Here is a 25,666-nt window from a genome sequence, read left to right as displayed (position 1 = left end):
AAAGCAAACTAATTTAAGGAATGTTGGCTAATCTAAAATGTGCAACTAAGACTTCAGTTCAAATTCAAAACAGTGAATATTTTCGTTTGGAGTATCCAGAACAGAATATTATTCATCACAAGTCCTGCCTGGAAAGTGTGTGTACTTCCATTTGTCATTGGTAGTTGCCTTAGGCATTTTCACTTTCTTTGGTATTTTCTGACAGAGAAGCCTTGAACATAATTGGAGGAATTCTAATAGAAGAAAATTAATACCGTAAAAAAATGACTTCTGCTTTGCAAAAACAAACATTAGAGGTTTCCCTGATTGAGTAAAGAGGAAGGATCATTGATTGGATCATAACTTCTTTCTTGCAACAGTTTATGAATTAGTTTACAAAAAGACTTTGATTGAGATCATTTGTCGAACAATAAAACTGGTAAGGGAGGTTGTGCATTCTTGCCTATCTGTGGGTGCATCTCTTTTTTTCTTTTCTTTTTTTTCTTTTTTTTTGTTTCTCCCCTGGGGCACTGTAGATTAGATACTTGCCACAGGTCTGGAATAACCTGCCAGTTTTTACAGCTGAGGCAATGCTACTTGAGTGAGCTTCTTCCTGAGTCCATGAGACCGTGTCTTGAAACTGATTGATTTTGTTTTGAGTCCCATCATCTGTAAAGTTAAACTAGCAGGAGTATGGAAAATCCATAAATTCCAAAATAAAAGATTCAACACAGTAACTATGACAGTTTTGTGAAACATGAGATCAGAAATGCCACCGGGTTCAAGTTCCCTTCCCTTCTCTTACCAAATGAATCCAAATTTTTCTAACTTAACACACACACAATAGCCTTCACTTGTGTTGTATTAATGCCATTTTTTATTTATTTATACTGAGTTCATATTTGGAAATGTAAATGTCTGTTTCAGATTAATTTCTAATAGCTTTTTCTAGTTGTCACTGACCTAATTTAGAAACCTAATATGAAAAATTTTGGTCAACAGTTCACTGGGCATTTGTAACTTTAGTTTTTGTGTCTCTTTGAGCTCCCAATGCATATATTTAAAACTACATGCTGCAATATTTAAAAAAAAAAAACACATTGCTTTTAGATTTGTCTAAGGTATCTAATACTACACAGATCATTAATATTTCAAATATGTTGGGGATGATGGTGCTTTGATTACAATCATATTTTACTTGCATAAGCCCACCTGAAAACAAGGTTGTTTACAGGTATAGTCATATAATGTGACCGCATTAAGGGATTTAATCACATGATAAATTTCCCAGGGTAACTTGATGACCTACTGCAATATGTTACCGAGCCTTCTCTGAGCTCTGTTTACAGTTTTGGTGGTTAAATGAAGGCACTGTAACTCAGGTTAGGTGTGACCACAAATTGTTTTGTTTTGTTAAAATCTTTTGTGTTTGGACACAAAAGCCTTTCATGGGTTTACTCTGCTACAAAATTTGTCTGCATATTTCTGAAACTTGTATCTGAGTACAGCTGAATTCCCATATGGTGCTATAAACTGGGTTAGTGACTTGCACTTCATGTTCTTGAAGATAATTTTAAAAACAAACTGAATACTTTACAGATTGTTGCTTGTTTTAGCAAATGCCTTGTCTCTATTGTTCTCAGTTAGAAACACTTGAAAAAATAGCTAAATGAGTCAGAAAAATATGTTAAGTATGTAAACACACAGAGAATACTTAATTATTTTTGAAAATGACTTGCATTCGTGGTGTGGAAGGTAAACTGGGGCTTCTAGCTCAAACAAAAGGCCAAAGGATTCTGCATTTTATTTTACCATTTGTTGCTGGTAAGCTGCACAGACAACTCAGTTCTTACCCCATAAAGGCTCTTTTGCATTTGTAGGCAATTGTCTTCAGTGGGCCATTCCTGGGAGATCAGTGTAGTGCAAGTTCAGTTCAACTTGCTGATAGTACTGAAATATATAAATGAGCTTCCGTTTTGGTGCATGCACAAAACATGCATTTTGCTAATCACACAATTAGCCATTTTCTTATCAACTTGTGCTAGAATGAGTAAATGATTAGAAAACATTCATTATAATGATAGAGTTCAATCTATTTAGCTTAACAAAGGGAAGGCTAAGGGGTGTCTTGATTAGTGTATAAATATCTGCATGGGGAGCATATATTTAACAATGGGCTCTTCAGTCTAACCGAGATAGGTAAACATGATCCAATGATTTGAAGTCAATGTTAGACAAATTCAGACTGGAGATAAGGTTCAACTTTTTAATGGCGAGAATAATTAATCATTGGAACAGTTTACCAAGGGTCATTGTGGATTCTCTGTCACAGATAATTTTTAAATAAAGATTGCAATTTTTTTGTAAAAGATATGCTCTAAGAATTATATCAGGGAAAATTTATGGCCTGTGTTACACAGGAGATCAGACTAATGATCAGTGGTCCTTCCGGTCTTGGAATTTGTCTCTATGAACTGTAGCTAGGCATGGAAGATTTTGGTTTTTGTTACTTTTTATAATTTTGATGGATAATATCAATTAGTTTTAAACATTTTTCAATTTTTGACTTAAATTTTCATGGTTACAAGAAATTATTTTGTGGAGGTCATGCAGACAATGGGGAGGATTGGACTATAATTTAGTGACAGTGAGATTCAAAAAGTTAATGTGTTTGAACAGTTAAAAAACTTTGTCAACATCACATGAACATAAGAACGGTCATAGTGGGTCATATCAACGGTCCATCTACCCCGGTATCCCAGTAGGTCTTCTGGCAGTGACTAGTGATGCTTCAGAGGAAATGAACAGAACACAGCAATTTTGAGTGATCCATCCCCTTGGGTTGTTTTTTGTGCTCTTAGTTTTTGTGTCCTTAGCTAGTTGCTATTCAGATTCTCTCTTGGCCTGCCTTAGTGTATTTTTACACTTGACTTGCTAGAGTTTATGCTCCTTTCTATTTTCCTCAGTAGAATTTGATTTCTACTTTTAAAAGAATGCTTTTTTTGCTTCTAACCACCTCTTTTACTGTGCTGTTTAGCCATGGTAAGGTTTTTTGGTCTTTCTACTGTTTTTGGTTGGGGGTTCACATTTAGTTTGAGTCTGTATTATGGTCTTTTAAAATAGTCTCCATGCAGTTTGCAGACTTTTCACCCCGTGACTGTTCCTTTTAATGTCTGTTTAACTAGCTTCCTCATTTTTGTCTAGTTCCCCTTTTGAAGTTAAGTGCTAATACGGTGGTGGGCTTTTTTTTTTCTTTTCCATTTTAACCTCTACAAGGATGTTAAATTTATTACGTTAGGATGGCTATTACTGAACAGTTCACTTATGTTTACATCTTGTACCAGATCCTGCATTCCACTTAGGACTTAATCAAGAATTGCCTCTGCCTTTATGTGCTCCAGGACAAGCAGTCTAGAAACTTTCTCTGCATCCCTTCTTAAGGTGACACATACCAAGTCACTTATGACAATAGTTGAAATCCCCCATTATTATTGCATGTTCAGCCTTTGTAGTCTCTCTAGTCTCCCTGAGCATTTCAGTCACCACCCTGGTCAGGTGCTCGGTAATATATTTATACTGGTATAAGCTCACTGTTCAAGCATTGAATTTCTATCTATAGAGTCTATGGTAAAGTTTGATGCATTTAAGATTTTTACTTTGACTCTGCCTTCTTTCACATGTAGTGTCGCTCCTCCCACCGGCACAACCTACTCTCATTCCTATATATTTTGTACTCTGTTGTTAGTATGTCCCATTGATTATCCTCATTCTACCAAGTTTCCTTGATGCCTGTTATATCAATATCTTCATTTAATGCCAGGCACTCTAGTTTACCCTCTTAGTATTTAGACTTGTGGCAGTTGTATTTTGTCAATATTCAGTTGCTTGCCTCTATCTGTACTATTTAAGTGGGACTCTTTTACATTTGACTGTTTCTCTCTAGCTCCTACCTGTAGTTTACTAATGTCTTTCCTAACTTCTTTACTAGTCCTATAATGAACTCATCCCTAAGGGATGTCTTCTCCTGAATCATGTGCTCCTACGCACCTTTCTGCTTTCCACCAGCCCTTACATCTTCTGCAGCCTTTTTAATTTTACATACACCAGCCATCTGTTTCTATTTTGGTTTAGGTGGAGTCCATCCTTCTTGTGTACGTTCCTCTTTTCCCAAAAGTAAAAAGCCTTAACTCAAACTCTAATAAGTTCTCATGCAGTGTCTTTCTTACTTTCCCTATCTCTGCATTTCAGTTATCGATGGAGATATTTAGTTATCAGTTTGTGCGTATATGGTATAATGGATGCTTGCCAACAAAAATCGAATCCTTGAATTCTAACTATAGCCTTATCTAAAGACGTGCCCATGCAAAAGCATGGCCTTTTCAAATTTTGGTACAGTGTATATAAACATTAATCAATTAGTATATTTGACAGGTAATACTCTGAAGCCATTCTTTGGTTTGAGGCAGCTTTGGGAAAAATGAATTTTGTCATTACTAATTTTAGTACGCTAGTTTGAAGTGTTAACTTTGGTCATTTTACCCTGTTCTTTCTTAATTTGTCCCGTAACTATAATTTGTCAAAGGGAGATTGGAGTTATGGAGAGAGGTTTGCAAGATTGGCATGTGACCTAATATTTTTTGCAAATGCCTTTACCTTTTAACTTGATTTCTTTAAAATAATTTGCGGTGTTAAGATATTTACTTGTCATTTCACTTAGGTCCTCAGTTAACTTTAATTAGTCAATGCTGTAAAATGGTTGAACAGACAGTACAAGCACAAGTATTGTGTAGTAATTATAACTTTACCTTCCTCTCATAAGCAAAGTAAAGCTCTTCATCTACGTACATTGGTGTTAAGCTTTATAATTTTTTTTAAGAATGTTGTTGTAATACTGCGTAAGGTGTATTTGAAGTGTGTAATGGCAAAAAGATCTGTGGATGTAAATCACTTAATGATGGATTTACTTTTTATGCTATGAATTTTAATAAGGAAGTAATGGAAGGTATACAGTAAATAACAGCGGTCAATGGATGGCTGAAGTGCAGCCTATTTTGGAGGGTGTTTCTACAGGAGTCCTTCCTCCTCACCCCTGATTCATTGCTAGCATACACTGTCTGTAAAAGAGGACGTGCCACTGAAAAGTTGGTCTTTTTTGGTGTGTGTGGTCTGGAGACACAAGACCACAGACAATTTCGTATTAAATCTGAGTTTGACCATGTTTTATATTTTACCTGCACTACGCAATTCTGCCAATGTTTTGAGATTTGATTTTCTCCTTTTTTTCTTTTACCCCTATTTTGTTTGTGTAAAACATATTTCATTTTATATACTTTTTCTAATGTGCTAAAATGTAATGATTCTGAAAGGGAGAAACCAAGAAAAAAATCACCTTTACTTGATGACATTTATCTAAAAACATTTATTTTCGTAGAATCATAGAAGCGTAGGTCTGGAAGAGGCCTCAGTAGGATTCTGGAACAAAATATACAACTGAAGAGTTTATTTATACATATCAAGCAAGTTAGTTGAACTGATATTTGGGTGATAAGAAATTGCTTTGAAGATGTCATTAAATCTGTGAGGGGCTGGCTGTGTTGCAATTGCAAACAGAATCCCAATCAGGGTCATGTGCCGTACCTGATGGAATGGAAGTAAGACAACAAGAAGGGTCTTGCTTTTAAATAAAATATGCATTATTACTTGCTTCTAACCCAAAATAAATACTGGTTTCTGAAATTTGGGAGAATTTTTCCACACGCGGTTGTACCATATTTTAAATTCAGATTTAGTACTTCTTTTGTCTCATTTTATTTTTCATATCACTTTATTTATGTCCTTAATAGTATAGACCACCTTTTCTTGGCTCCCTTTAGTGCTTACCTTTCCCTTCTTCAGTTACCTACAGAAAACAAGACACTGAAGTAAATTGAAGTACTTCTACAAGCAAGGATGAGTGGATTTTAAACAGGCCAAGACTTCATTATCTTTATTATTATTTATTATTATTTCTTTTAAATTTGACTGTAAATCGATATTCTTAAGGAAACAATTGTTTGGGAAGAAGTAAAAAATAATACTGATACGTTGGAATTCAGTTACCCCAGTTCAATGGGAAGGAACTGTTACTTTGACAAACATTGCATTTGTGCATTTCTTATATGTACAATTGTAGAAAAGTTTGGTTCATTTGACGTTTGTTGTTTAATTTTCAGGCACAGGTACTTTTGGGCGGGTTCATCTGGTGAAAGAAAAAATGGCCAAACGTTACTTTGCCCTGAAAGTAATGAGCATTCCGGATGTCATTCGGCTAAAACAAGAACAACATGTACACAATGAGAAGTCAGTCTTGAAAGAGGTCAATCACCCATTTCTGATCAGATTGTAAGTTTTCCTTTTGCCTTCACTTTTTCTTTGATGTGATTATTTTTTGGATCAGATATTCAGTAACAACAAACTTTAAATTGGCTTAAATAGTGTCCTTTAAGTCAGGAGTTCTCACCCTTTCTCTTTCTGAGGCCCCCATCAACATGCTAGAAAACTCCAAGGCCCCCTGGGGAGGGGGGTCTCAGCACTCCAGGCCAGGGGTGGGAACTGTTGGGCATAGGTGTAGTTTGACTTCTGTTTTGCAGGGAGGGAGCAGCAAGGGCTGGTGGGGCTCTGGCCAACTCTGCACAGCAGGGTACAGGGAGGGAGCACCACTTCCACCCCCGACTCACCTCAGAGGCCACCCACATGTCTGGGGCTGTGTGCTGGTGGCTACTCCCTGAGGGCTCTGCTGGACCTGGAGCTGCCCAGGCAGCTCTGACCGGCTGCGTGAGCAATCAAAGGGGACTGGGAGCTGAGGAGCAGCCAAACACTGGGAACCAGCAGCAGACAGGGGAATGCCATGGCTGCCCACTACATGGAACCACCAGCCAGAGGAGCAGCTGCCCCACACCTCCTGGCTCCAACTTCCTGTCTAGTACCTGGATAGTGGGTGGGAGGGAGGGGCTGGGGGAGAGGAGGTGGTGTGTGTGTGTGTGTGCGGGGGGAGGGGGGAGCTGCCCGCAGGATGGCCCCACTGTGGGTAAGACACTGTAGTTTGGGGGCCCAACATCCTTGTGTCCTCTCAATTCTGCCCATGGGCTCAAGGTTTCTGCCCGCGTTGGGGTTTCAGGTTGCATGTTTCTACTATATTAATGGAGGGGTGCGGGGTCTGGGAGGGAGTTTGAGTGCAGGAGGTGGCTCTGGACTGGGGCAGTGAGTTGAGGTGCGGGAGGTGGTGCGAGGTGCAGGCTCTGGCTGGGAGGTGCTTACCACAGGTGGCTCCCGGCTGCCGACACAGAAGGGCTCAGGCAGGCTGCCTGCCTGCCTGCCTGCCGTGACTCCACGCCGCTCCCGGAAGTGGCTGTGGCCAGCTGCTGCTGGCACGGATCTGTGCGCCCCTTGGGGGGAGGGAGTCAGCAGGTCTCCGAGCGACGCCTGCACTCTCAAGCACCGCCCCCACAGCGCCCATTGGCTGGTTTCTGGCCAATGGGAACTGTGAGGATGGTGCTGGGGGTGGGGGCAATGCGCAAAGCTGCCTCCGCCCGCCCCACTCCGCCAGGGGCATGCAGAGACATGCCAGCAGCAGCCGGCTGTGTTATACCAATAAATTAAAAACCAGCAGGATCTTATTAAAGGGAAAAAGGCAAAATACCACATTTATTGTGAATACAGAAAGAATCATAGTAAGCAGTTAATTACAGCTATAACATTCCATTCAATCTCATATTTATTCACACAGTCATTCATTCATACACACACACACACACACAGGTTCTGCAAAGTTGTTATCATAGTTACCAGCCTTAGAGTTGCTCATGCCAAGCCACTGGCCAGGTGGCCTGGACATGAGGAGGGAGCAGGGCCTTGTCAGATGCTCATCTGATGCTCCTGGAAGTTGGTTTGCAGAATCAGACCCCAAAGTTCTCACTTTTTTAGAGTCTATTTTTATAGGAATTTCTTCCTATGCCAGTCTATGGGAATTGCTTCATCATGCTGTTGCTGAATCAATCAGCAGATAGCACATTCCTGACGGCTCCGTGCTGCTAGATGTTATCTTGTTCTTTGGTTCTCCCATTCTTGAGGCTGTTGGGTGGATTCCAGTCTGCCCTCCGGGGTCCTCTGGTTATTTCCACTTGACGCCTTCTTCAGCCGATGGACACTGGATTCTTAGGCTGGCACCTCCCTGATCATTCAGTTCTTATCCACACCAAGCATCCATCCACATCCATCCTCTATCTCTATTTTAATCACAGTTGTTAATACAACAAAAGGGCGGGGAGTCTCTGGGTGCTGTGTCTGTTGTTAGAGTATTGCTTTGAGTCTCTCTCTGTGAATTGCTTTGAGAACAGACTCTGTCTTAGAATGTACTAACGCAATTAGCAGCTTGCAAGTTTCACATACAGAGGGAGAGAAACAGTACCAAAAACCAAGAGACCTCTTAATTAGTAATACCCTGGAATTTAAACTATGGGGAATCAAACTCATTTGTGATTTTAATACAGAACTTCTTTAATATGATCCAACAGCTGCTTCCAGGAGCGCCCCGCAGCATCTCAGGACTTTTAGCGGCCCGGAGGTCGTGAGGGGGCAGCGAAAGAGCCTGGTGGGCCGGACAGAAATGTTAGTTGGGCTGGATCCGGCCCGGAGGCCATATTTTGCCCACCCCTGCTTTAAAGTATGAGGTTTACAAGCTGTTCCCATTGTATTGCATTTCCATTATCTGTGAAATTAGATGATTCTACCTTCTGGAGCATGTCAGCAGGGTCCACCCAGGGCTGTAACAGCACAAGTCTTTAGAGCACTCTACAATTTATGTCCCTTCAGTTTACATTGCCACAATAAGTTACTACACATCCAGTAGTAACTTCCTCAGAACAGGCATGGGATAGAAAAAATTTGCATTACTGCCTTTAATATACCTTTACTGTGGATAAAGCACATATGGGAGACTAAATTTGCCATCTTTCACAGCATAATGATTCTCACTGTTATTTTAAATTGATTTATGGACCTCAAGTCCTCCAGGAATAGTGCAAATACATAATGTCTGAATGATGGATTTTTGTTTAAACTGCAGGTTTGTAAAATCACATGTATAGCCAGGCTGCTCCCAGTGAGTGTACACATGAATGCAGCTGAAGTCCTCATTAATCCATATTTGTTTGCCATCCATATCTGCCTCTTTCTGAAAGCATAATATAATTCAGCATTGCTGTACTAATTCTACACACTTCCAGTCAAACTAGACCACTTCTTGGCTTCCTTTGATATATATGATGCAAGCAAAGCAATGAATCCAAATCAGGTACAGGGGCTGACTGGAATTCTTTGAATCCATAAGCAGAACCAAAATTTAGTTTTCCAGAAACCAGGTCTGCTAGTGACATATGGGCTCAATTATTTACTTTTAAAAGCATTAGACATTTGAGGTCAAAGAGCATAATTTAAACATTCAGCCACTAATTGATCATGGATGATTGCAGCTGAAATAAGTCTCTCTTGCTTTTACACCAATACTCTTTGCTCTAGAGAAATTTTCAAACAGGGAAAAAATGATTCATTAAAGTGTTACGGCTGGCTCATTAGCATGGTGCGATGCCAGGACTTTTTGCGTCAGATGGAAAATAAGTGTGGCAGAGCTAATGCATCTGGTCTCTATGGGGTGAAATCAAACTTGTGCTACTGGTAGCAGGTAAATTATTCTCTTCTGCTTTTAGAGAGGTTGGGGGAGCTAAAGTTTTAAAATGAGACTAGAAATGCTAATGGTGACTAGAGTTTGAGGAGCAGATGAGGATAGCGGACATTTTATTTAATAATTTAAAAAGCAGTTTGTACATTAAAATGTGTCCCTGTCTCTCTCTTCCCCCTCCCCCCTTGAATGTCACTTGTCTTAAAATGTATACTATGAGGTGAGGAGGTACTTGTATGTTCTTCCTTCTGGAATTCTGCACCATTGCACAATGCAGAATTCATGTTCCTTGCAGAATTTTATTTTTCCGCACAGAATTTGGTAATCCCTTTTCTCCCCCACCCCCAGCACTCCTGCCCATGGCTAGCATGGTCACTGGGACTCCTGCTGTCAGCCCCAGGCGTGATTATATTGTTGTTTTGACAAAATATGCTGAATTTTGCAGAATTTTAAAATACTGTGTGCAGAATTCTTAATTTTTTGGCACAGAATTCCCCCAGCAGTAGTATGTTTGCACAGTGTCTAGAACAATAGGGACCTAATCTTGATTGGGATCTCTGAATGTTCCTGCAATATATAAAGTTAGTAGGAATATCCCATGATAGTTTGGAGAGAGAATACACCAACCCTTGTACTAGGGCAGTGGTTCCCAAACTTGTTCCGCCGCTTGTGTAGGGAAAGCCCTTGGCGGGCTGGGCCGGTTTGTTTACCTGCTGTGTCCACAGGTTCGGCCGATCGCAGCTCCCAGTGGCCGCGGTTCGCTGCTCCAGGCCAATGGGGGCTGCTGAAACCGGTGGCCAGTGCGTCCCTCGGCCCGCGCCACTTCCAGCAGCTCCCATTGGCCTGGAGGAGTGAACCACGGCCACTGGGAGCTGCGATCGGCTGAACCTGTGGGCACAGCAGACAAACAAACTGGCCTGGCCCGCCAGGGCCTTTCCCTGCACAAGTGGCGAAACAAGTTTGGGAATCGCTGTACTAGGGAATGAATGTGAGCAAATGTGTTTAACCATAGGGAGAGAGCAGAATTGGATCTTCTTCTCTCTTTTTAAAAAACAGGTAAAACTTACAGCCCTCACATTCGTAATATGGTGGAATGGGATCTGAATATTGGTTATTTACACAAAATACATACTGTACAGTGACGACTGGCTGTATCATCTCTCAGATCCGAAATGTATTAGAACTTGGTGTGGATATACATTTAAATATGCTTCTTGAATAATCGTTCTCAGAAGCAAAATAATTTTTAGTAGCCAATTTAATTATGGAGAGAAAAATGGAGAGGTGTGTGTGTGTGTGTGTGTGTGTGTGTGTGCTTGTGCACATGCAAGATGTTTACTTGATGGATGAAAGAGGTGTGTTGAATGAAAAATAATACCACATCTACTTTTTTGTTCCTTCTTGTACCTGAATTCAACTTGTAGAGTGTGTCTAAAATTTCACCTGGATATGTACTTGAGTGCACAATTAATAATTTGTGCTTCTGAGTCTCCATTTACATGCTCAAATGTGACATTTGTTTAGGAAAAGCTTGTTTTATACTGTTGCAACAGCCAGACAGTGTAGTCTTGTATGCTACCTTCAGTGGGCATATTAAGATAAAAATTAATCTTATAGAAACAAAGATGTGTACTAAGTGAATTTGACTGTAACTTCATGTATTTATGGCTTTCAGAAAAATAATTATTAGGAATAAAATTGAGCCCTATGTTTGATCGTCCCATTAATATCAACTAGTTGCTTGGTTATAAGAATGCAGAATAGGAGTCTTGGCCCAGTAACCACAATAAGATCCAAGAACTAACTTCATATTAAAATAGTGCATGTTGTCTTGGCCTCAGCTTTTGTAAGCCAATTAAGTTATTGATGCTGCATTTGTTTAAAGAAAAAATAACTTTTAAGTGAAAATAAACTTCTTTAAGTCTTATAGTATGTACTGTTTTTTCATAGTCAGTGGCACCTTAGTTTAAAAACTAATAAAGAACACTCCCAGCCTCACTAGTTTATGGATTAGTTGTTAGCACTTATTTTAATTTTTGCTAAATTATTTAAGAGATGCCTACAAAAAACAAACTGGTGTTCACATTCAGATCATCCCGGTCTTCCATTTTTGGCCACATTTTGCCTCACGTCACCAGTAATTTTTTTAAAGATGAGTTGTCTGGTTTGACGATTTCCTACTGCTGAGCTACTCTTCTTGTCTATATGGCTGCTGTTTTGCTTAATTTCTTAAAATTAGGGCTGTCAAGTGATTAAAAAAATTAATTGTGCGATTAATCACACTGTTAAAAAAAATAGAATACCATTTATTTAAATATTTGTGGATGTTTTCTACATATTCATATATACTGATTTCAGTTACAACACAGAATACAAAGTGTATGGTGCTCACTTTATATTTTTGATTACAAATATTATCACTGTAAAAAACAAAAGAAATAGTCTTTTTCAATTCCCCTAATACAATACTGTAATGCAATCACTTTATCATGAAAGTTGAACTTATAAATGTAGAATTATGTACAAAAAACCTACAATAAAAATAAAACAATATAAATCTTTAGAGCCTACAAGTCCAATCAGTCCTACTTCTTGTTCAGCCAATCGCTAAGAGAAACAAGTTTATTTACATTTGCAGAAGATAATGCTTCCTGATTCTTGTTTATAATGTCACCTGGAAGTCAGAACAGGCATTTGCATGGCACTGTTGTAGCCGGCATCGCAAGATATTTACATGCCAGATGCTCTAATGATTCATATATCCCTTGATGCTTCAACCACCATTCCAGAGGACATGCATCCATGCAGATGACGGGTTCTGCTCGATAACTATCAAAAGCAGTGTGAACCGAGGCATGTTCATTTTCATCATCTGAGTCAGATGCCACTAGAAGAAGGGTGATTTTCTTTTTTGGTGGTTCGGGTTCTGTAGCTTCCACATCAGAATGTTGCTCTTTTAAGACTTCTGAAAGCATGCTCCACACCTCATCCCTCTCAGATTTTGGAAGGCACTTCAGATTCTTAAATCTTGGGTTGAGTGCTGTTGCTATCTTTAGAAATTTCACATTGGTACCTTCTTTGCATTTTGTCAAATTTGCAGTGAAAGTGTTGTTAAAACGAACAACATGTGCTGGGTCATCATCCGAGACTGCTGTAACATGAAATATATGGCAGAATGCGGGTAAAATAGAGCAGGGGACATGCAATTCTTCCCCAAGGAGTTCAGTCACAAATTTAATTAACACATTATTTTTTTTTAACTGGTGTCATCATGTTGAATCATATTAAAGTAGTTCTGTATTAAAATCACAAATGAGTTTGATTCCCCATAGTTTAAATTCTAGGGTATTACTAATTAAGAGGTCTCTTGGTTTTTGGTACTGTTTCTCTTCCCTCTATGTGTGAAACTTGCAAGCTGCTAATTGTGTTAGTACATTCTAAGTCAGAGTCTGTTCTCAAAGCAATTCTTTGTAACAACTACTACTCACACAGAGAGAGACTCAAAGCAATACTCTGTAACAACAGAAACAGCACCCAGAGACTCCCCGCCCTTTTGTTGTATTCATCTCACTTTGTTAACAATTGTGATTAAAATAGAGATAGAGGATGTATGTGGATGGATGCTTGGTGTGGATAATAACTGAATGATCAGGGAGGTGCCAGCCTAAGAATCCAGTGTCCATCGGCTGAAGAAGGCGTCAAGTGGAAATAACCAGAGGACCTCCGGAGGGCAGACTGGAATCCACCCAACAGCCTCAAGGATGGGAGAACCAAAGAAGAAGATAACATCTGGCAGCACGGAGCCGTCAGGAATGTGCTGTCTGCTGATTGATTCAGCAACAGCATGATGAAGCAATTCCCATAGACTGGCATAGGAAGAAATTCCTATAAAAATGGACTCTAGAAATTGAGACCTTTGTGGTCTGATTCTGCAAACCAACTTCCAGGAGCATCAGATGAGCATCTGACAAGACCCTGCTCCCTCCTCATGTCCAGGCCACCTGGCCAGTGGCTTAGCATGAGCAACTCTAAAGGCTGGTAACTATGATAACAACTTTGCAGAACCTGTGTGTGAATGAATGAATGAATGAATGTGTGAATAAATATGAAATTGAATGGAATGTTATAGCTATAACTAACTGCTTACTATGATTCTTTCTGTATTCACAATAAATGTGGTATTTTGCCTTTTCCCCTCTAATAAGATCCTGCTGGTTTTTATTTTATTGGTATAACAATCAGCATGGAAGCATGTTCTCTGGAACGATGGCTGAAGCATGAAGAGTCGTATGAATCTTTAGCACATCTGGCACGTAAATATCTGGCACTGCCAGCAACAACAGTGCCATGCGAACTCCTGTTCTCACTTTCAGGTGACGTAATTAAGAAGTGGGCTGCATTGTTTCCTGTAAATGTAAACAAACTTGTTTCTCTAAGCAATTGGCTGACCAAGAAGTAAGACTGAGTGGACTTGTAGGCTACAAAGTTTTGTTTTCTTTTTGAGTGCAGTTATGTAACCAAAAAACCCCTACGTTTGTAAGTTGTTCTTTCATGAGAAAGAGATTGCACTACAGTACTTGTATGAGGTGAATTGAAAAATACTATTTCTTTTGTTTATCGTTCTTTCAGTGCAAATCTTTGTAATCAAATAATATGAAGTGATCACTGTACACGTTGTATTCTGTGTTGTAATTGAAATTGATATATTTGAAATTGTAGAAAAACATCCAAAATATTAAACAATAGAATATCAATTGAAATTTATTAAACCGTGTGATTAATTTTTTTTGAGTTAATCAAGTGAGTTAATAGCGAATAATTGACAGCCCTGTTTAAAATGCATCTCTCAATTCCAGACTATACATGTTTGACTTATTCAGCATGTTCCATAGCACAATTCTTCTTTGACTGGTTGTGGAAAGGGTTTATCAGAGATTTTTATTGGTAGAACAATGGCATTAGGATTTACTTTGTTTAGGAGAAAAGATGTCAATGGCAGCCCTTCACATCCTTGTTCGAAAAAGACATTAACATCATCAAGCATGGCCCAGAGTTCTGTGCCCTGTTCCCCCCCAGGCTAACCTGTGCTGCGGCTGAGAATTGGGAGCTGTACTGGTTTAGTTCTCATTGTCTCAATTTTTCCTTCTGCTAGGCTTTCTAGGTTCCTGTGTCAGGGAATGAAGCCTTACTTTGCTCAAGTCTCCCACAGACTTAGGAAGAACCACTTGAGCTACTATCCTACTCTTCCTGGGGCTCCCGCAGCCTGTCTGAAAAGCAGATGTAATGGAGCAGCAAAAGCTATTTTTTTAGAGTTAAATTAGAATATTTATGACAGGAGAATACCCTTTTCACATAACTGAAATGTTTTTTCCCATAGGGAATAATGAAACGAGGGCTTCTTTGCTGCCTGTCTAGAAGAAATTTGTCAATTTTACTTTCTGCCTGTGAATTTGACAAAAAATTTTTGTGGGTAGGGATCTCCATTTTCCAGCCAACTCTGCTTTTCTCCCCCTTTCCCTACAATGCAGTGGGCAGGGGGTAGGGTGGTGTTGATGCAGCAGAAGCAGTAAGGGAACGATTCCATTTAGAAATTGCAGGATGTGTCTCGGAACACATGTTCAGTTGATACTCCAATACAAACTTTCTTCCTAACACATTTGCTCTTTAGGCCCACAGGTTGGATGCCAGTATGGTATTTGGTCTGCTCACTATGGGTGGAAACAAATGTATCTTCACTTTCTAGGATATGCTAGATAATGATCTTGTGTTCAGTACAAAACTTTTTGTGAGACAGTGTTTCTAATTTACACTTGCTATTTTATTAATTATTACTACCTTTAGTCTAATGCCATGAGCCCATGATTGAGGAGTGTGGCCCCATTGTGCTAAGCATGCTTATGTATGTGTGTGAGACACACAAATGTACACAAACTCTCTGTCTCTCGGCCTTTATTATTAGTTGTTGACTTGTACGTAATAGTACCAGCATGTTTTGATCAACCTCTCTCTTCCTTCTGACTTAAATGAGCTGGAATGTATTTCCTCATGTTGCATAGCTTGTTTTTGACTGCTGGGTGTAGTAGTACTACTGAAAAAGCAGTATTTCTCAATTGAAAGAGGAAAGAGTATCGGTAGGATGGGTGTATTTATTGTCAGATTAATATTTGGGAGCAGATGTTTCTTTATAGTAGTGCTTAGAGGCCCTAGTCAAGACTGAGGGTCTCTTTAAAGCTAGTCCCTTTGTCATTGGTGCAGCAGCTACCAACATCCACATCATAATTTTGTTGTGCAAGTCAGGATGGTCTTATGGTTAAGTCATAGGACTGGGTGTCAAAAGATGTGAGTTCTGTTTCTGGCTATGCCACAAACTTCTGGCAAGACACTAAACTTCTCTTCCCAACTTTCCCTAAAGTTAAAATTAGGACGATAATCCTTTACTAGCTCACATTCCAGTTTGTGAAATATCCTTTTGAGAACCTTGAATGGAAGACACTATAGAAGTGCAAGATGATGAGATATGAAACTTCTATTAAGACATGACTTAAATAATGAAAAAAATGGTTTGACTATAGTGTATTTTTCTTCATTTAGACACTTTGTCATAAGCAGTTTTCCAAATTTAGATCACTGTTTATTTTTCATTTGGGCTGCACTATGTTGAATACAATATAGGAACACAGGAATTGTCCTGATAAAGATAAAGAACAGTGGCTCACTGTATCTATAATAGTGGCCAGTATCAGATGCTTCAGAGGAATGCACAAGAACCCCTATGACAGACAATTATGGGGAAAACCTACCTACAAAGTGAAGCTTTATTTCTAAGCTTGGCCAGTTAGTTGTTGGCTTGTGCCCTGAAGAGTGAAAGTTTATACCCTGTCTAAGGCAGGGGTGGGTGTCTCTCCCCTACCTGATTTAACTCTGGGAAATCTTATCCATATACCAGTCAAATGCACCTAAAAATCCTACTGAGCTCTTGGTCTTGGAGATATCTTGTGCAATGAAATCCACAAGTTAACTATGCATTATTTTAGAACGCTTCTTTCCTTGAGACTATGGAACAACACCATCTTACAGAATATCTTATTTGTTTAACAAATGATTTATTGGCTCAATATTTAATAAAGACTTTTTTGTTACAGATTTTGGACCTACCATGATGAACGCTTTTTATACATGTTAATGGAATATGTACCTGGAGGAGAACTTTTTAGTTATCTGCGCAACATGGGGCGTTTCAACAACAGCACAGGACTGTTTTACTCTGCAGAGATTATTTGTGCAATAGAATATTTGCACTCCAAAGAAATCGTTTACAGAGACTTAAAACCTGAAAATATATTATTAGATAAAGAAGGGCATATCAAGCTTACAGATTTTGGATTTGCTAAAAAGCTGGTGGATAGGTAAGACTTTTTAAAATCACACTTAAAAAGTAAAACATAAGTTTGGGTGAGAAGTAATGTTTACTTTCAGTGCTCAGTTTTGCATTCACTCTTAGTGTTGTTGACATTTAAGAGAACCACATTACACCCTTACTAGCAGGAGGAAAGTAATACTGAAACAAACTACTGTACAGTAGATAGTATTCAGCAATATTTATAGCAAGTAGCTCCACTGTGGCAAAGGAATCGCTTTCTACAAAACATTAGAGATGTTTTTGTGCACTTGATATTTCATACTTGCACTGCAAAACACCAAGTGACTCATGTGAAATGAACAAACCTTAATATATGAACATCAGTGTTAAAATGTGATATTAACCTTTCAGATTTAGAAGTAAAAGTTGTTTAACTTTGGAATGCATTATAATTTATTTTCTTGTTACCATTACATTTTGAGAGACTTTTTGAAAGTAGAGGGGTCAGAGTGCATTTCAGTTTGGATTAAAGAAAATTTGGTAATTCATTAGCATATTGTATTATTGAAATACAATTATGAAAAAACTTAGACTGAAGGCATAATGACAGTTTCATTGAAAAATCTTATGGCCCATACCGTCTCCCCTGTAGATATGCTGCTGTATATGTTTTGTGAAACACATCTATTGCCTTTCTCTGGTAGAAAGGGGTATTTGTTTGCTGATCATGTAAGGGTGAAGTCTGAATAGTGTATCTTGTATCTCTTGGTCTATCCATAAACCTTGGAAAGATGGTAATGGGCACAGTGTAAAAGAATATATTTAGGTGTTATTTGGGAGGAAAGGGGAGGTGGTTGTTAGCATGTGAGGATGAATTTAAGAAGGAACAACTTAAACTGAATATTAGAGAAAAATCCTGACAATGAGGACTCTGTTGGCCTTCAGGGTAAGGGAAACCCCATTTGATTTGGATGCTAAAAACTAGACTGGATCATATACTAATGCTAACAATATTACACAAACTTGATGAGAGATTATGCTGATCTCTATGATCACTTTTGTTCTACTTTAGCATATGTGGGGATTTTACAAAGGGGACCCAAATGGAAGTGGCTCAGCTGCAGCTACCCTAACATATACCTTAAAGTGACAAAAACAGAACATGGCAGGCTGAATCATAACAGCAAGGTCACTTGGGAAACAAACTTTTGCTTGCATCTTTCCAATCCTGTGCTGACTAAAGATGATGATGGTTGGGCATAACCTCAGTTGACTGGTGTTCTGTTATTTATAAAAGATTCTTCCAACTCTTGTGAACACCTAAAACACATTGAGGCTAAAGATCAATTGAAAAATGCCAAAGATCAAATATGTGTTTGATTCTGTCTTAATTCAGTTAAAGCTGGGCATATATGAAATCTAGTAGCTCTTGTTTTTAAAACATGAATGAATCTCATGTGTTGAGGTTGTCCTGAAATAGTAAAGGTTCTTAAACATTGGAGGTCAGGTTTGTGATAAAGTGAGGTTAATTTTAATTTCTGAGCACCACATTTCACTGGGTTGTCTGGATTTGTTTTACATTAATAATATAGAAATGATTGCTCCTTTCCTGCCTGAATAAATTTAACTTAAACATTGTTTTGAATGGAAGATCTTTAATGACTGTCTTAATAGACATTATGGAGACAGTACCTGATTTACACAAGTGATTATAACCCGGTGGCAATTCTTATTTCAGAAACTCATAAAACTTCAATTCACTGAATTCCGTTAACTAACAAGAAACAAACCTTTATTGCATGTAGTAAATTATTTGGCACTATTGTATTTGGCACTAATTCCCATGATTTTGTTTTTAAATGTAGATACTGCCACTTAGTGACTGATCTAAATTTGGTGTTTGGGGTGGTTAAGTATAATGGGTATAACTCAGCATCAACAGTGTGACTAAACAATATACATTGATTTTAGCAATTTAAAATCCAGAACAAAGGGAAAGTGGGTTAATTTAAATATATTCTATAATATTATACTGTAATACCTCTCCTGTATTTTGTATACTGTTTACATTTTCTGTCCTATTTCAGAAAAGTAGTTGATAAGATTATAGTCTGGCACCTTGCATTAGGTTGGACTTGAGTATGGTAGAGTGGTGTGTAATTTATAGCTACTCCAACTGTAAAAGAGATAAGGAGAGTAATAAAAAGTATGCTCTTCAGCAATGGGGATGGTATTTACCAGCCACAAATAGTAATTTATCAAACCCATGCTGCTAGTTGTAATCTCCTTCTGGTGGTTAAATATTATTCTCCCTTCGTATTATTGTGAACTTAAAATGGCTACAATTTCTTTTACTATATATCAGGGGTGGGCAAACTATGGCCCACGGGCTGGATCTGGCCCGACAGGGCTTTGGATACAGCCTGTGGGATTACCAGCCCTGCGCTGCTCCTGGAAGTGGCGGGCACCGCAGCCCGTGGGCGGGGGGGGGAGAAGGCTCTGTGCACTGCCCTCGCCTGCAGGAACCGCCCCCTGTAGCTCCCATTGGCTGGGAATGGGGAACTGCGGCCAATGGGAGCTTCGGGGGAGGTACCTGCAGACATGGGCAGCGCGTGGAGCCCTCTGCCACACACACACACACACACACCCCACACCCCCCGCCGGGGCTGCAGGGACATGGTGCCGGCAGCTTCCGGGAGCAGCGAGGGGCCAGGGCAGGCAGGGAGCCTGCCTTAGCCCTGCTGCGTGCCACAGCCACCCCAGAGCCATTCAAGGTAAGCGGCGCCAGGCCAGAGCCTGCACCCCAACCCCATGCCTTGAGCCCCCTGCCACACCCCAGTCCTCTCCTGTACCCCTGCCCTGAGCCCCTTCCCACACCCCAGCCCCCTGCCCTGAGCCCCTTCTCGCACACCGCACTCCCTCTCGCACCCCAACCCCCTGTCCTGAGCCCCTGCCGCACCCCTCCCGGACCCCAACTCCCTGCCGTGAGCCCCCATTGCACCCTTCCTGCACCCCAACCCCCTGACCTGAGCCTCCTGCCACACCCCTCCTGCACCCCAACCCCTTGCCCTCAGCCCCTTCCTGCACACCGCACCCCCTAGCACACCCCAACCCCAGCCCTACATTCATGGCCCTGCATGAAATTTCCCCACCCAGATACGGCCCTCCGGCCAAAATGTTTGCCCACCACTGCTATATATTAGTGTGCATCTATAAAACCAGAGCTATCGTAACACAATTGATTGCAGAGAAGTAGTGGCTTTATAGCTATAATGTATTATTGTGCATCTATAAAAAGGGAGAGCTTTCCTAATACAATTGCAGAGAAGTAGTGGCTATATAGCTATAATATTTTAAATTTATAGAGCACTTACCCCAAGGTAGGAGCTGTACAAAAATATAAATACAACAATTCAAAACTCTGAAAACTAACACAGCTGCTACAAAGAAACTGCCCAGGCCAGGTTATACGTCAAAGCAGAAGTACCTCAAGATTATCTGTGTTGTTTCTCTCTCCTCTCAAAAAGGAATTAAATAGAATTATACCATTCCTAGTGCTTGTATCCTGGCCTTTAGATTATTCTATTACTTACATTGACATCTTTCTAAGGATTAGAATGCCTTATAAAACATGACAAGCTTGTGTATCACTGGTTCACACTTCATAATGTTTGCATGTAAAGATTATTCCCTTTCAAAAATGGCAAAAATGTCAATTTATTGATATTTCCTCTTAAATGCCTGAAGTAAATTGCTGTCAAAGTATTCTAAAAAAGGAGTAATTAAGATTAATGGTTCAGGAGGGTATCGTTTTAACATGAAATGTGACTGATTTCTCACTCTTCTGTTCCCTTTAGTTTGCGGGTTACTTCATTTCTTTTTTTCCCCCCGTCATTCCTACCTTTGGCCGAATGAGTTGGCTGCCAGGTAGTGACAAGCCCATGTGCAGCATACAGAAGATAAATGAGCCCACACAGAGTTCCCCACCGTGCCTTGGTTTAAACAGTTATAGTTTCTGTATTCAAATGAGCACAAGGTCTGCTGCTTTGGTAAGCCCAAAAGGGTGGAGAATGTCATCCCAGGAAATAACAAGAAGACGTGGGCCAGGTTAAACCCTCCCAAATCCTCTCACTGATTGTCCGGTCACAATGTGTAAGGGAGCAAATTGCGCCAGTCTCCGTGATTGCGCAATCTGCACTGTCCTTCCTGTACGCATAGCTTCTCGGGTCTACCTGAGCTTTCCATGGAGCGAGCGACCTCCATATTACGCTTTTGCCCTAAAATAGTAATTTTTCAGTCTGTGAATGATAAGGTGGTGGTTTCTGGCAGGTAAGATTTTTCTTTAGTTTTCTATTCTCTCCTGCCTCTTTTCTCCAACCCTCCTTAGAAAACAAGGAGCTATCTCTTTTCTGCTTCTCTTATGTTTACTTGTCCTTTTTTCTTCCTTCTCTATCACTCACTGTTTTCTTCCAATTTTCCGCTTCATGTGGGTGGCTTCCTCCAAAGTAGTGTGTCCTCACTTCACTTCCTGATTATCTTTTTTTCACTCTTGTTCTCTCAACCAGGACTAAACGTACTTTTGAGCTTAAGTGCCTAGACATCAACAGGCATGTGATTAGGAACATATATTCCAATTACCTCAAAAGCAAGAGTGGGAAAATGGGAAGAGATAAAAGGAGAAAAGAGAGGAAGATACAGAAGCATCAGCAATAGCCTGAAGAAGAGAATGAGCATATAAAAGTCCCATATTGGTTTTAATGTCATTCATGTGTGGTTTTTAGTGGACAAAACACCTATTTTAAGCTATTACTTCTATACACCATTTTCCTATTTCTCTTGCTGTCTCACTGCTTTCTGTACTGCTCTCCCTCAGATGCCTTCACTGAAAACAGGGAGAAAATGAGCTTAAGTTTTGGAAAAGACTGCTAATACTCCATCCAATGCAGGGTTTCACTCAAGATTTTAAGAAATGTCTTTGGAGCAAGCCATCACAAAATTTCAAGGTGTAGGGAAATGTTTTACATGTTAGAAATTTTAGATAATTTAGCTATTTGATTCCTTCTAGTGTTTTAACCTAAGTTAAAGGTGAGGAAAGCGTTCAGGGAAGTCAAGGTACTCCAGTTAGTGTGGTGAAGTAGCATCATTAAAGTTTTTGGAGTATTCTTGCTCCAGCACAAGAGATGTTTAATCCCAAGCCACAACTGGCCCATAGAATGTGATTTATTTGAGCAGACCTTTTGTAACAACTTTAATTTCCAATACTGTTTGAAACCGGTGAAAATAATATTAATACTACTAAGATGTTTTTGGAGACACCCACACAATACTTCTGTGCAAAATTAAGTTGTTATTTTGTAGATTACAACTAGCAGTTTGTTTCTCAGTTGGTGGAAGCACCACAATAAGAATAATGTATCTGCCTGAGTTGAAGTGAAGGATATGTTTAATATAGCTCAATCATTATTGTTTGCACATACCTTGATCCTGCTACAAATGCAGACCAATGAAATTCTGCATGGACATGATTTGCCTGTGCAGAACAGTTATAACCCAGGACCCCAATCAAACTTCCATTTAAATCAATGGATAGATTCCCATTGACTTCATCATGAAATTAATTGAATTCTAAATTCATTGGGTTAGGGACTAGTATTCTACCTATCTGTAAAGTGGTCTTGCTCTCTCACTGTACAAATGAGTGTCTTACAGGGCAAAGTATATAAGAGCTGGGGATAAAGCATTGTCAGCTAAGGGAATCTGGGTATGGAATGAACTTCCAAAGGACATTCCTGACCATCTTCAGGAAACACTATTAAATTCTTTTTGAAGGGTTTGAAAAATCCTTTACGCTGTTGCAAGAATGATACTAACAATATAGATACCCCACCTAGGCACCCGACCCTCCCTCCCCCCCAAAAATAAAATAAACCAAACCCCTTCCTCCATACAGCCCCACCCAAGTAAACCTTGACATCCACTGAGGACTTGGCTATTCCTCTGTTGACTTTCAGTAAAGACATTCGGATACTACGGTGATGGGAGCCAGCATAAAACCCTACAATCTTAATTATCTAATATTTTGACTTGTTTAGTTATAGTTAGGGCTGTCAATTAATTGCAGTTTAAATCACACTGTTAAACAATAGAATACCAATTGAAATGTATTAAATATTTTTGGATGTTTTTCTACATTTTCAAATATATTCATTTCAATTACAACACAGAATAAGAAGTGTACACTGCTCACTTTATTATTTTTTATTACAAATATTTGCACTGTAAAAAAACAAAAGAAATAGTATTTTTCAATTCACCTCATACATGTACTCTAGTACAATCTCTTTATTGTGAAAGTGCAACTTACAAATGCAGATTTTTTTGTTAAATAACTGCACTCAAAACAAAACAATGCAAAACCTTAGAGCCTACAAGTCCATTCAGTCCTCCTATGTATACAGTCAATCACTAAAACAAACAAGTTTATTTACATTTACAGAAGATAATACTGCCCACTCCTTATTTATAATGTCACCAGAAAGTTAGAAAAGGCATTCACATGGGACTTTTGTAGCCGGCATTGCATGGTATTTACGAGCCAGATATGCTAAACATTTGTATGCCCCTTCATGCTTCGGCCACCATTCCAGAGTACACTTTTCCATGCTGATGATGCTCATTAAAGAAATAATGTGTTAATTAAATTTGTGACTAACTTAGGGGAGAATTGGAGGAGAATTGTATGTCTCTGGCTCTCTCTTACGCGCATTCTGCCACATATTTCATGTTACAGCAGTCTCAGATGATGACTCAGCACATATTGTTCATTTTAAGAACACTTTCGCTGCACATTTGACAAAATGTAAAGAAGGGTTTTACATTTTTACCAATGTGAGATTTCTAAAGATAGCAATAGCACTTGCCCCAAGGTTTAAGAATCTGAAGTGCCTTCCAAAATCTGAGGGATGAGGTGTCGAGCATGGTTTCAGAAGTATTAAAAGAGCAACACTCTTATGCAAAAACTACAGAACCCGAACCACCAAAAAAGAAAATCAACCTTTTGCTGGTGACATCTGACTGAGATGATGAAAATGAACATGCGTTGATCTGCACTGCTTTGGATTGTTATACAGCAGAACCCATCAGCAGCATGGACACATGTCCTCTGGAATGGTGGTTGAAGCATGAAGGGACATACAAATGTTTAGCGCATCTGGCATGTAAATATCTTGCATCGCCGGCTACAACAGTGCCATGCGAAAACCAGTTCTTACTTTTAGGTGACGTGAACAAGAAGCAGGCAGCATTATCTCCTGCAAATGTAAACGAACTTATTTGTCTGAGCGATTGGCTGAACAAGAAATAGGACTGAATGGACCTGTAGGCTCTAAAGTTTTACATTGTTTTATTTTTGAATGCAGTTATTTTTTGTACATAATTGTATATTTGTAAGTTCAACTTTCATGATCGAGGTTGCACTACAGTACTTGTGTTAGGTGAATTGAAAAATACTATTTCTTTTGTTTTTAACAGTACAAATATTTGTAATAAAAATGTCAAGTGAGCCCTGTACGCTTCGTATTCTGTTATAATTGAAATCAATATATTTGAAAATGTGGAAAACATCCAAAAATATTTAAATAAATGGTATTCTATTAACAGTGTGTTTAATTGTGATATTTTTTTTTTAATCACTTGTCGGCCCTAGTTCTAGTTGAATACATTTTGCTTAGACAAGCTGGGCAAAGCCTTTTCTGATAGCTTAAAGTTTTAAGAACAAGACTAGATGCACATTGTTATGAAAATACAGCTGCAATCAATGTTCCCTCTAATTTTTTATATCCGTGTGCAGAATTAATTTTATGTGCACCAATAGGGAGGTGATGTGTGGCGGGGGTGGGGCTGAGGGCTTTGGAGTGTGGGTGGGGGCTCAGGGCTGGGGCAGAGGGTTGCGGTGTGTGGGGGGTGTTGAGGGCTCTGGCTGGGGATGCTGGCTCTGGGGTAGGGTTGGGGATTAGGGGGTTGAGATGCAGGAGGGGGCTCGGGTGGGGCAGAGGGTTGCAGGGTCAGGGGGTGAGTGTTTTGGCTGCGAGTGCAGGCTCTGGGGCAGGGTTTGGGGTGCAGGCTGCCCCGGGGCTGTGGTAGGGAGAGAGGATTCCCCCCAACCCTCTCTTGCCCCAGTAGCCCAGGGCTGGGGGAGAGGCACCTCTTTCTCTCTCTTCTCTTCCCCACCCCCCCACCCCCCAGCCATGGCAGCTCCAGGGCTGGGGGAGAGAGAGAAAGAGGTGCCTCTCCTCCAGCCCTGGGCTACTGGGGCAAGAGAGGGTTGGGGGGAATCCTCTCTCCCTACCATAGCCCCGGGGCAAGCCTGCGGGGCCCCTGATAGCCTGCTGCACCACTGCACAGCTTAGTGGGAATTTAAGCTACAATCCTACACAAGACAATTTCCATACCCTTCGGTTTCCTGCTTTATTTTAATTCCTACCTTGTGAACCTAAGATATAAAAAATCTTGTAGTGTTTTAAAATAATTTGTCTACTCCGTTAAAGATTAATTGCCTTTCTGCTTCAGTTATATTTTCAGAGAAAACAGAAGCATGCAGCCAATAAATATTC

General features: G+C 39.8%; 1 protein-coding gene across 2 annotated transcripts in view; it reads left to right on the top strand.

The window, feature by feature from the left end:
• PRKX (protein kinase cAMP-dependent X-linked catalytic subunit) overlaps nucleotides 1-25,666 on the top strand; it is a 123,124-nt gene that overhangs the window by 55,464 nt on the left and 41,994 nt on the right. For both annotated transcript variants that reach the window (XM_074966271.1, XM_074966282.1), the window contains exons 2-3: nucleotides 6,192-6,360; nucleotides 16,837-17,100. In XM_074966271.1, the coding sequence (XP_074822372.1) occupies nucleotides 6,192-6,360; nucleotides 16,837-17,100 (433 nt within the window). The remainder of the gene's footprint in view (nucleotides 1-6,191; nucleotides 6,361-16,836; nucleotides 17,101-25,666) is intronic.

The sequence above is a fragment of the Natator depressus genome, chromosome 1, assembly GCF_965152275.1.
Source record: "Natator depressus isolate rNatDep1 chromosome 1, rNatDep2.hap1, whole genome shotgun sequence".
Taxonomy (NCBI): domain Eukaryota; kingdom Metazoa; phylum Chordata; order Testudines; family Cheloniidae; genus Natator; species Natator depressus.
This window is presented reverse-complemented; position numbering and strand designations above follow the sequence as displayed.